The sequence below is a fragment of the Scylla paramamosain genome, chromosome 17 (genome assembly GCF_035594125.1).
Source record: "Scylla paramamosain isolate STU-SP2022 chromosome 17, ASM3559412v1, whole genome shotgun sequence".
NCBI lineage: Eukaryota > Metazoa > Arthropoda > Malacostraca > Decapoda > Portunidae > Scylla > Scylla paramamosain.
In genome coordinates, this window is record NC_087167.1 from 21,061,773 (window position 1) to 21,074,997 (window position 13,225).

The 13,225-nt window shown below is 40.8% G+C and overlaps 1 protein-coding gene across 3 annotated transcripts in view; it reads right to left on the minus strand.

Moving 5' to 3' along the window:
* LOC135108263 (uncharacterized) overlaps nt 1–9,334 on the minus strand; it is a 10,977-nt gene extending 1,643 nt beyond the window's left edge. The window contains exons 1-4 of one of the 3 annotated variants that reach the window (XM_064019010.1): nt 9,094–9,334; nt 8,062–8,162; nt 866–966; nt 1–146 (exon numbers count right to left, since the gene is read on the minus strand). The exon at nt 1–146 is cut by the window's left edge and continues 1,643 nt beyond it. In XM_064019010.1, coding sequence (XP_063875080.1) covers nt 1–15 — 15 coding nt within the window. In that variant the 5' untranslated portion in view covers nt 16–146; nt 866–966; nt 8,062–8,162; nt 9,094–9,334. Of the gene's footprint in view, nt 147–865; nt 967–8,061; nt 8,163–8,321; nt 8,595–8,736; nt 8,839–9,093 lie in introns of those variants that run through there. The other 2 variants (XM_064019011.1, XM_064019013.1) reach the window with 2 other exon arrangements.
* Nucleotides 9,335–13,225: the final 3,891 nt, after the last annotated feature.

Sequence of the window (13,225 nt, forward strand, 5' to 3'; positions counted from 1 at the left end):
GGGGAGTCCTTCCATCGGCCAGCCGTACCTCAGAGCAATGGCGTCGACAAATTCTTGTTTGTTGAGGCTGAAGCCCTTCGCTCTGATGGGCAGTGACGTTAGCCAGTTAGAGGCTCCCGTTTTCTGTGCAGTGAGGATTTTTCTCACTGTGGTTGCAGGCAGGATGTTTATCAGGTCTTCGAGACAGTAATTACTACTACTGCTACTACTACTACCACTAATGCGATTACTTATACTACTACTATTGTTACTACCACTGCTACTATTACTACTAATACTGCTACTACTACTATTACTTCTACAACTACTACTACTAAAACTACCAATACTATTACCAGTACTACTACTGCTTCTATTACTACATCTACTACTACTACTACTTTTACAACAACAACAACAACAACAACTACTACTACTACTACTACTACTACTAAAACTAATAGTACTACTAATACAATTAGTAATAACAATAAAATAATAGTGATGATGATGATGGTGGTGATGATGATGGTGCTGATGATGATGAAAGGACGGTGAAGATAAGGAAGAAAGACATTAAAGATGTTTATGATGATAATGATAACTATAATTATAGAATAATATAACTAGGAAATCAAGGTGAAAAGTGATGATAATAATAATTATCTATTTCATAATTATTATTTTTTGTGGTGAAAACGATGATAAATAGGTAATTATAAAAATACCATTACTTCTTCTACTATCATTATTATCATTATTATCATTATTATTATTATTATTATTATTATTATTATTATTATTATTATTATTATTATCATCATTATTATTATCATTATTATTATTATTATTATGAAAAAAAATAATGATACCGCTGCCTCCTTACCGCTGTTAGCTGGTGTTTAATTGCATCAAGAGATTCTTTCACGAGGTGATGTGGATTGGATGCCATGGTGGGATGTGGGGCGTGTGTTGCTCTGAGGTAACCTGCCAGTAGACACAGAGACAGATCACACAACATGTACATTCTAGAGCACTGGTGTCGCCTGAATTACCTGCACCACAGCCTTGGCCACTCTCAGGTGTCCAAGCTACAACACAGCAGTCCTTTCGCTTCATGCTTTCTAATCTTTTCTAAGCTCATGCACCCTAAAGTGACATTTTTTTTTTTAAATAAACGCGCTCTCTCTCTCAGAACGATAAAAAAAAAGTCTTTTATGTAGTTGTATGACTCAGAATATGTAACTGAAAGTATTGTGTCTCTATTTTGAATAAAGAATAGCTACTCATTCATAAATCATTGTTATATACTGTTACGATCGCTACTCACTTACGATCGTACGATCCCGGTTATCTCTCCAAGAAAGTAGACGGAACACTGATCCCGGAAAGTTTTAAAGGTCTAGATTTTTAAAGGCTTCGAGTGCCTACCCGACCTATCGGGAATCGCTAGAGTTACACCCTCTCATTGTTCGCTTACCTTAACGCAGCACACCTGGAATCACCTCAAATACCAGATCAGTGTTGGGGGCGTAGAAAATACGATTGTTCTATGTTACAACCACATATATTGATACTAATGATAATTCACAAGCAACATGAGGTAGTACACGTTAATATATGTCGTTCTTGTCACTTCACACAGCACCACAACCCATTTACACCTCCACCACCCACTCCTCCACCCCCCACCGCCCACTGAATTATTTCCCTCAGCCGCCAGAATTTACTCAGACGCCATCACCGCGTCCCCAAACGATAATTCCCATATTTCCTCTCCTCACACCTCACAAGACGTGACGTCCCTGAGAGACGCCTCCTCTCCGTTCTACCTCACGACCTAAGGCGCTCTGCCTTCCCCTCCTTGGAATGTGTTGTTGCCCGCTCAATCTCCCCTTGTTTCAACACATCTCCACCTCAAAATATTTCCTCCCTTATACATACAAAGATATAGAGAACTTAAATTATGAAGAGAATAATACTACATGATATAAAATGAGTAAATAAGCCTTACACTAACTTATAACCAATATTAAGAATAATGTCCGCAAGGCAGGTAACCGGAACACGGGGGACACTAAGAAAACGTGTTCCTTTTCAAGGTAGATTTGGCCAATAAAATGACAATACATGCTAATTGTAGAAAACAAAATGTCACTCCTGAAATCCAAATAAAAGCATACATAGTGAAGAAAACAGAAAGAAAAAGGAGCACACTGAAAAACAAAAGAAAGGATATTGAAAATAAAAGACAACACACACAAATTTACCGCAGGTCCCTTGCTGTCCTCAGAACCCAGCCAGTCCCAACAGGCGGGCAACAGACAGGCTGTTCAAAGAGAGGTACCATCTCACCCCTCTGGATCAGGGAAACGGCATTGTAAAAACACCCAAGTGACACACACACACACACACACACACACACACACACACACACACACACACACACACACACACACACACACATACACACACACACACACACACACACACACACACACACACACACACACACACACACACACACACACACACACACACACACACACATACACACACACCTGTCCTTTATAAGTAAACGACAGACCGAGGTTGTTCAGTGTCGAAAAGGATGACACTCAACTGTCCCCCTCTTCTACACTGAACATCCTCGGTCTGTCCTTTACTTATAATCTGAACTGGACACTTCACATCTCCTGTCTAGCTAAAACAGCTTCTATGAAGTTAGGTGTTCTGAGATGTCTCCGCCAGTTTTTCTTACCCCTCCAGCTGCTAACTTAATTTTGTTTCTTTTTTTTTTAATTTAATTGATTGTTTATTGTCCAGAGTAGCATTTTTTTTTTTTTACAGAGAAGAAGCATTACATGATTAATGGGGCACTAGCCCGCTGAGCCGAGGCTCCCTAGCAGACAGAGGAGTGATATACATATAAATGCAACTTATATAGAGGGCAGGGCAACAATACAAATCATATAGAACAGTAGAAAATAAATAATATTATTGCACCATTTTTTAGGAACTAATATCCTTAAGATAAGTTATATTTGTAACAAGCTACATCATTCATGTGTACAAAAAATACTAAAACTTTATTACAGATCCTAGTTTTGACTTAGACTATTAAGTAGGAACTTTTTCATTTTACTTTTGAAAATATTGAAAAAACAAATATTTTTTTTTTTTCTATCGTCAAGCAATACGTTCCATACTTTAGGACCAACACAGTGTGTGAAAAAATGTATACAGACTAGTTCTTGCTTGTGGGCAAATCATATTATTATGATTTCCTCGGGTACCTTGGCTATGGTGGAATACATTAGATATTATGCTATTTGAATCATTACCATTAACATTTTTATATATGGTCAGCGCTATGAAATATTTCTTTAAGAGGTCGAAAGTTAGTATATTTAAGTCATTAAACAGTAAGTCGGTGGAGTCGTATTTACTTTTAAAGGCAATGGTTCTTGCTATTTTCCTTTGTGCTACAAAGACATCATTCACATCCGTAGGCCAAGTACAGCCCCAGATCGATGAACAGTTAATAAGGTATGGATAACATAATTAATGATATAAGCTGCGTAAGGCTTCACTTGTTACATTGTACTTAATTCTGAATAAAATTCTACAAGTTTTTGATAAGTTTGAGCACACCGATTGTATATGCTTTTTCCAGTTAAAATTTTCATCAATAATAACTCCTAAGAATTTTGTAGAAGAAACACGATTAAGCTCAGCCTCCATAGGAAACTGTTCCGAAATTACTGACAACAGAGCGTCTTTAAAACAATATGAAGTTAGTTTTATTAATGTTTACTGTTAATTTATTTGCGGTTACCCAATTTGAATATGTTATGCAATTCTTGAGTTAATTTTACATTTATGTTACACAAATCACTATCTGTTAGAAGAAGGCTTGTATCATCGAGAAATAGAACGTAACTAAGCATATCACTAACATTACATTTATCATTGATGTTTATCAGAAATAATATAGGACCTAATATAGAACCTTGTGGCACACCTTAATAATAGTTTTTTTTTTTTTATTTGACATATAATTGTTACAAAATACAGACTGTTTCCTACCTGACAGGTAACTAGCAAACAATTTTAGTGGTAATCCTCTAACTCCAATGTTTTTTAGCTTGTCTAATAATATGTTATGATCAATAGAGTGAAATGCTTTACTCATATCAAGAAAACCCCTACTACATGGTTCTTTCTCTCCATATTCTTGTATATTTCGCTTGTAAACTTCAGTATTGCTGTTTCTGTGGATTTATTTTTTGCGGAATCCAAATTGATTGCTTGAAAGCAGGTTGAAAGATTCTATTAATGCAGTCAGTCTCTTTGCTATTGCTTTTTCAAGTATTTTGTACAAGGTCCTTATCCGTATGTATGGAGTATGCTTTACGTGTCTGGGGGGTTCCACTCATACTGCTCTTTTAGACAGGGTGGAATCAAAAGCTTTTCGTCTCATCAACTCCTCTTCTCTAACTGACTGTCTTCAGCCTCTCTCTCATCTCCGCATTGTTGCATCTCTAGCTGTCTTCTACCGCTATTTTCATGGAAACTGCTCTTCTGATCTTGCTAACTGCATGCCTCCCCTCCTCCCGCAGCCTCGCTGCACAAAACTTTCTTCTTTTTCTCACCCCTATTCTGTTCACCTCTCTAATGCAAGAGTTAACTAGCATTCTCAATCATTCATTCCTTTCTCTGGTAAACTCTGGAGCTCCTTACTTGTTTCTGCATTTCCACCTTCCTATGACTTGAATTCCTTCAAGAGGGAGGTTTCAAGACACTTATCCTTCAAGGTTTTACTACCGCTTTAAACCATTTTCTGGGACTGGCATCTCAGTGGGCTTCTTTTTTTTTTTTTTATTTGATTTTTGTTACCCTTGGCCAGTGTCCCTCCTACATAAAAAAAAAAAAAAATCAAACACACACACACACACACACACACACACACCGTGTTGTGTAGAGGTTAGCACGCTCGGCTCACAACCAAGAAGGCCCGGGTTCGAGTCCCGGGCGCGGCGGGGCAAATGGGCGAACCTGTTAATGTGTAGCCCCTATTCACTTAGCAGCAATTAGGTATGGGATGTAACCTGAGGGGTTGTAACCTCACTGTCCCGGTGTGTGGTGTGTCAGTGGTCTCAGTCCTACCCAAAAGATCTGCCACTATGAACTCTGAGCTAATTCTGTAGGGGAATGGCTGGCTCGGTGACCAGCAGACGACCGTACGTGAATCACACACACACACACACACACACACACACACAAACCAACATGGACACACGCACACACACATACACAAACCAACATGGACACACACACACACACACACACACACACAGAGGAGGAGGCAGTACACAGGAAGAGGCAGTAGACACCTGCCGAAACGATAATTACTCCCAGTGAGGTCTAAAGCACTGTTCAGGGGGTGCTGTGAACTTATCACTAAACCCAGCTGTGACCTCACTGAACGTTTCCCTTTGTGTGTCACAACACAAGGGGGTAGTCACAGCCTGCCCTCTAAAGACAACTCTCTTCCTCCACACCAAACTACAAGCACCTAATAACAAACACACCATTCACTCAAAATTTCAAAATTATCAAGGCAACTCCTACATCAGCCTCGGAGTCCTCATCTGAGAAGGTGACCACAAATGTCCCCAGGTCGGACTGCCCTTCTGACAACGACCTTAAGTGTCTTGACACCCCCTTCAACTTTTTCTTCATGAACTTCTGCAACAATCGCGGTCTAAGATCTAATTTTCAATCTGTAGAACACCACCTCTCCTCTTCTAAACCTCATCTTCTTTTCATCCCTGGAACTCAGGTGTCTGACACAATTGACAGTAGCCCCTTTTCTGTTCCCTCCTACTTTCTCTATCGTCATTTTCGATCGAAAGCTGGATGTAGCGTTAATGTGCGCAGTGACTTAACCTGCTCTCGTGCCCACGCTCTTGAATCTTCCGAGTTTTCAAACACCTGGCTACGACTAGTCACTCTCAAATTAAATTTATCTGTGCTGTATATCTCTGACCTAACTCCTCTGACTATAAGAAATTCTTTGACTACTTAACTTCCAAAGTGGAGCACATTCTGACCCTTTTCCCTTTTGCAGAAATCTCCATTCTTGGAGACTTCAAAACTCACCACCAGATTTGGCTTTCCTCTCTCTTCACTGACCATCCTGGTGAACTAGCCTTCAGCTTTGCTATCCTCCACGACCTAGAGCAATTGGTGCAACACCCTACTCGTATTCCTGACCGTCTTGGAGATACACCCAACATTCTTGACCTTTTCCTGACCTCTAATCCTTCTGCTTATGCTGTTACCCTCTCATCTCCATTGGGCTCTTCCAATCACAATTTCATATCTTCTTCCTATCACTCCAATCCCTCCTCAGCATCCCCCTAAGCGGAGGTGCCACTGGCGTTTTGCCTCTGCTAGTTGGGGGGACATGAGGAGGTATTTTGTTGATTTTCCTTGGAATGACTACTGCTTCCATGACAAAAGACTCGTCTTTGTGTGCTGAACGCATATCAGAGGTGATAGAGTCTGGCACGGAGGTGTACATTCTTCATTCTTTTTCTACACCTAATCCTTCCAAATATTGGTTTAACCCAGCTTGTTTTCATGCTATACATGATGGCACCAAAGGTACTCGTACTTTAGCCTTCCATCACCACAATCTCATGCACTTTATATTTCTGCTTGGAACCAAGCCAAGTCTGTTCTCCAACTAGCCAAACACTCCTTCATTAATAGAATGTGTCAAAATCTTTCAAGATTTAACTCCCTCGTGACTTCTGACACCTAACCAAAATTGTCTCCAATAACTTTTTCTTCTACTTTCCTTCGTTTATTTCAACCAGATGGCACCACTGCTATCACATCTGTGTCTAAAGCTGAACTCTTCGCTCAAACCTTTGCTAAAAACTGTACCTTGGGTGACTTAGGGCTTGTTCCTAACTCTCCTCCACCCTCTGACTATTTCATGCTACCTATTGAAAATTCTACACAATGATGTTTTCCATGCCCTCGCTGGCCTAAACCCTCGGAAGGCTTATGGACCTGAAGGAATCCCTCCTATTGTTCCATGCTTACACCTTGCCTAGTCAAACTTTTTCAACTCTGTCAACATCAACCTTTCCTTCTTGCTGGAAGTTTGCCTACATTCAGCCTGTTTCTAACAATGGTGATTGTTCTAATCCTTCAAATTACCGTCTTATTGCTTTAATTTCCTGTTCGTCTAAAGTTTTTTAATCTCTCCTCAACAGGAAGATTCTTAAACATCTATCACTTCACAACCTTCTATCTAATCACCACTATTGGTTCCATTAAGGCCGCTCTACTGCTGATCTTCTGGCTTTCCTTTCTGAGTCTTGGTCATCCTCTTTGAGAGATTTTGGTGAAACTTTGGCTGTTGCCTTGGATGTATCTGGCACAAAGCTTTGATTTCTAAACTACCTTCCTACGGCTTCTATCCTTCTCTCTATAACTTCATCTAAAGTTTCCTTTCTGACCGTTGTATTGCTGCTGTGGTAGACGGTCATCTCCTAAATCTATTAACAGTGGTGTTCCTCAGGGTTTTGTACTCTCACCCTCTCTCTTCCTATTATTTATCAATGATTTTCTAAACCAAACATCTTGTCCTATCCACTTCCATGCTGATGATACCACCCTGCACTTTTCCATGTCTTTTCATAGACATCCAACTCTTCAGGAAGTAAACAGTTCATGCAAGGAAGCCACGGAACGCCTCACTTCTGATCTTTCTAAACTTTCTAATTGGAGCAGAGCAAACTTGGTATTGTTCAATGCCCGAAAAACTCAATTCCTCCAACTATCTACTCAACACAACCTTCCATATCTATATATATATATATATATATATATATATATATATATATATATATATATATATATATATATATATATATATATATATATATATATATATATATATATATATATATATATATATATATATATATATATATATATATATATATATATATATATATATATATATATATATATTTTGCAACAGTGATGAGTGCAACACACCTTGGTTGAGGGTTCCTGCCTCTGTTTTGGTGGCCTTCTTTGAGGCTGCCTGCCTCTGTCTTGCTGGCTTCCTTCACGCTGTTTGCCTCTCTGCTGCTTCCCTGGAATGTCAAATAAATCTTATAGCAATGAAAGCCGTGTTGGGGCAACAAGGCACTGTAACACACACACACGCCAGGATGCTTGTTGTTGGTGTTGTGGGAGTGTGTCAAGTCAAGGGTGGTGATAGTGTCGTGTGCTTCATGTGCCTCACGGCTTACAAACACTAATGTAGCTTGCACTCCCGTGACCTTGAGCACCAGCTCCTGCTGGCGGCAACTCACTCCTGCCAAGTGTACGATGACCTTGCTCCTCTTCATAATGGAAACTGAGGCACTACTTCTACTACTACATCTACTAGGAGAGAGAGAGAGAGAGAGAGAGAGAGAGAGAGAGAGAGAGAGAGAGAGAAGCATATACCTCACACACTCCATCACGTTCCACTATTTCATCCTTTCCCATATCACGATCTGGCACTCTCTCTCTCTCTCTCTCTCTCTCTCTCTCTCTCTCTCTCTCTCTCTCTCTCTCTCTCTCTCTCTCTCTCTCTCTCTCTCTCTCTCTCTCTCTCCAAAGTAGTCTTGTTCACTCTTTCACATGTCAACTATGTAATCCGTGGTGTTGTAGGGGTGAAACCTTTTTCTGGAAGGGTAGTAATGCATGGCTGGCGGCTGTGTCTTCTCTGCACCGTAGTTCTGAAGCGCGGAGGAGCGAGGCAGCTAGCTCAGCTGGGTCTCTCTCTCTCTCTCTCTCTCTCTCTCTCTCTCTCTCTCTCTCTCTCTCTCTCTCTCAGCGGCGAGTTGCAGCGTAAGTATATAATACTGATACACATCTTAATTCTTTCCTTCCGGCGCTTAGAAAGGGTTAATTAAGGTGAAAACACAGCCGTTATGAAGGAAACAAAGAGACACCGGTGATAGGCAGGTGGAAATATAGCAGTGTGTCCTGGCAACAAAGTGTAGCACACTGGTGGTACAAGTGAGGGCTGCTTACCCTGCCACAACACCCCACGCACGCCCAGGATGTGTGATACGTGACTGAGACGAGACGCGACGCGCTGAGCCACCCCCGTGTTGCCACTTGCCTCACTCAGCCACTGCCAGAAAGAAAACAACACAATTCAACTTTGAGCTTCCCTAAGTTACACAGTTATATAGGAAAGTTGAAAAGCGCTCAGCAAGGTGGCAGGCTGCAGCCGTTACTGGCACGCCATTTCACCACCAGAAGTAAATAGATAAGACCGTTGAGTCACAAGCTTTCATCACATCCTGTGTGTTTTGTTCAAAGCGGCGGCCGCCAGGAAGCTCAACCACCACCCAGAAAAAAAACAGTTCTCTCTCTCTCTCTCTCTCTCTCTCTCTCTCTCTCTCTCTCTCTCTCTCTCTCTCTCTCTCTCTCTCTCTCTCTCTCCCTCTCATTTATTTGCTCGTTAACTTTACTGCTTCCTCCCTCCCTCCCTCTTTGTTTCCTTCCTTCCTTCCTTTCATTTCATTGCCATTATCATTCGTTAGCTATTCTTCAGCGATTCCCCCCTCCCTCACTCCCTCCCTCATCTGTGAGCTCAAGAGAGGGAGGGAAGGAATTAGAATGGAGGAGGAGGGAGAGACAGGAGGAGCGAGAGGAAAGGGAAGAAGAGAATGGAGATAAGGAGCATAAGTACAGGGAGTGTAGTGATGCTCTCTCTCTCTCTCTCTCTCTCTCTCTCTCTCTCTCTCTCTCTCTCTCTCTCATTACCACTTTTCACTTCTTCCCTTCCTCCCTCCCTTTCTCATTCTTTATCACTTGCCTGCCTCTCTTTCCCTCCTTCGCTTTGAAAACTTTCCATCTTTCCTTCCTTCCTTCCTTCCTACCTACCTCTTTGTATTATCATATTTCCTTACCTCTCCTCCTCCTCTTCTCCTCCTCCTCCTTCTCCTTCCATTCTTTACTGTATTCTAACCCTTAATTCTCTCTCTCTCTCTCTCTCTCTCTCTCTCTCTCTCTCTCTCTCTCTCTCTCTCTCTGCCCAGGAAGGGGAGACAGACCAGAAGGCGGGTAAAGTTCCCTCCATCCCCTCTCCTCCAAGCTAGTTCATTCCTTGCTCTCCTACCCTCCTATCCCTCTCTCCTCCCTTCTCTCTCTCTCTCTCTCTCTCTCTCTCTCTCTCTCTCTCTCTCTCTCTCTCTCTCTCTCTGTGTGTGTGTGTGTGTGTGTGCGTGTGTGTGTATATATATACGAGTATATATATATATATATATATATATATATATATATATATATATATATATATATATATATATATATATATATATATATATATATATATATATATATATACAGAGAGAGAGAGAGAGAGAGAGAGAGAGAGAGAGAGAGAGAGAGAGAGAAAGAGAAAGAGAGAGAGAGAGAGAGAGAGATAATGTGTAGCCGCACCGGCTGGGCATCAATTGGCTCTCAGGTAATCTGTTTTACTGATCACACCCATCATCGTAGGGTCGAGGAAAGGCAGTTCTCCCTGACACGTTTATTGATGAGATAGGCATGACCGTAAGAACTGCGAACAAGTTCTCGGTCTCAATTTCTTACAAAATAACATTATACACGGATATTAAACACTTTCAACATATTACAATATTCATTAACAATACATGCAATTAACTTGGCACTATGACAATCAGTTTTTACTACAAAATTAAAGTATTTATCTCGGTCACCATCCTGCCCGTCTTTGTCTGAGCGCGACTTGGCCGTGAGTGATGCCCGCAGGCGACTAGCAGGTTAACCCCACACTACCAACAAGTGAGCATCGGCTTCGGTGCTTAATATAGCACTAAATACTGATACTTACACATATTACACGTTTTCATGCAAATAGCAAACTATTGAACATTTCACTTATATATGCCGAGGAATAATGACATGAGGTACATACGCTTTACATACAGTAACATGGCTCCCCTAAATTTTGTAACAATTTACCTTAAATTAACATTAGTATGTACCTTAAAACTAGGATTAGCACATAATATGTTTCGTTACACTGGCTCCTTGGCGGGGATGCTCCGGTCTATTATTATGCATTACCTTCTAACAGCAATACTAGACTATGTATTGGCCTCTCTATGATGGTCCTGTTTGCCTTTATGTGTCTTCCCTGGTTGTCGAGATTACAGTCTGAAACCAGGACCTTAACCTTTCTTACTAGGCCATCATGATCAGGAGATACTTCTGTTACTCTTCCCAGTTTCCACTGGTTCCTTGCTAAATTCTGATCTTTGATGATAACTATGTCATTTACACTGAGATTCCTCTTTGGTGTTGTCCACTTATTTCTAAGTTGTAGGAATTGCACATACTCCTTTTTCCACCTGGACCAGAACTGGTTGGCCAGGTATTGTGCTCTGCGCCATCTCTTTATGCAGTATAGGTCCTTCTTAATGAAAATGCTTGGAGGAGGCAGTACTACCTTTGTTTTCATAGTTAACAAATTACTGGGTGTCAACGTTGTAGGATTTTCCGGGGAGTTAAGATGGTCCACAGTTAGGGGACGACCATTAACTATATTTTCTGCTTCAACTAAGAAGGTTCTCAGATCTTGGTCATCTAGCTGGGTACCATGCTGATCAAGTAACACAGAGAGTACATTTCTCAATGTGCGTATCTGCCTCTCCCAAACACCTCCCATGTGACTGGAATTGGGTACATTCATGTTAAAAACGATCCAGTCACACTGATCTTTCATGAGTTCTTGTCTGACTTTATTGTTATTTAATTCCTTTAAGCATTTCTCATACTCTGATTTGGCTCCTACAAAGTTAGTTCCTTGGTCACATCTCAACTGTCTTACAGGCCCTCTTCATCCTACAAAGCGACGGTGTGCACTTAGGAAGGAACTTGTATCCATGCTGTTGGCTGTCTCTATGTGCACAGCTCTACATGCCATGCAAGTAAAGAGCACTCCATATCTTTTAAGCTCTTTACGCCCCTCTTTGACATAGAAAAGGCCAAAGAAATCTACTGCTGAGTATGTAAAAGGTGATGGTTCTAGTCTGTCAATAGGCAGGTCTGCCATCTTCTGTCCCTGTGTTGTACTTCTAACTTTACGACAGATAATGCACTTTGAAATGTGCCTTGATGCTAGGGATGATCCTCCTACTATCCAGTATCCACATGACCTGATTTCATTTAAAGTTATGCCCCTGCCTTGATGATTTGTTCTTTTGTGATGGTGGCATATTATCAGCTGGGTTATGTGAGATGTTTTGGGGAGGATGACTGGATGTTTGGATTCATATGTCAGATTAGAAAGCCTCAATCTTCCTCCTACTCTCATGATACCATTTTTGTCAATGAAGGGATCTAACTTATAGAGGGAACTGGTCTTGTCTATCACTTTTGTTCCCTTGCCATTGTCTCCTTTAATTAAAGAATTATGGTTAGCAGATGATTCCAGTACATTTATCTCCTTCTGGAATGCCTTTGTTTGCAGTTGTTTTATAATTACATTTTCAGCTTCTGACACTTGTGCTACATTTACTGGCTCATATGTGTTTCCCTTGACTTTAGCAGTGCCATCACCTTTTCCTCTGAAGCTGTTCAGAAGCTTGAGGCATACACCAACTGCCCTCTTTGCTTTAAACCAATCACAAAAATACTCAAGTCTTTCTAGTATATCTGTGGGCTGTTGTGTACCTACAGCATGGCATACAACTTTCTTCACTTCTGGATCATTCTCATTTATGACCTTGTACTGGGAATGGCTATCCATTTTGCTATGTTGCCAAAGGAATTCTGGGCCATTCCACCAGATCTTGCTATTACACAATTCATCTGCTGTCATGCCTCTAGATGCATGATCTGCTGGGTTATACTGTGTCTCTACAAATTTCCACTGATCTGGTGAAGTGTGATCTCTTATTGTTTCTACTCTATTTGCAACATATACATGGAATCTCTTTGCTTCATTTGCAATGTAACCAAGGACTACTTTGCTGTCTGTCCAAAATACTTCTTCCACATTATTATACTCAAGTTCTCCCTTCAAGAGTTTATGGATTCTAACTGACACCACTGCTGCTGCTAGTTCTAGTCTGGGAATCGTCATGGTTTTTAGAGGTGTGACACGTGACTTTGCCATTACTAATGC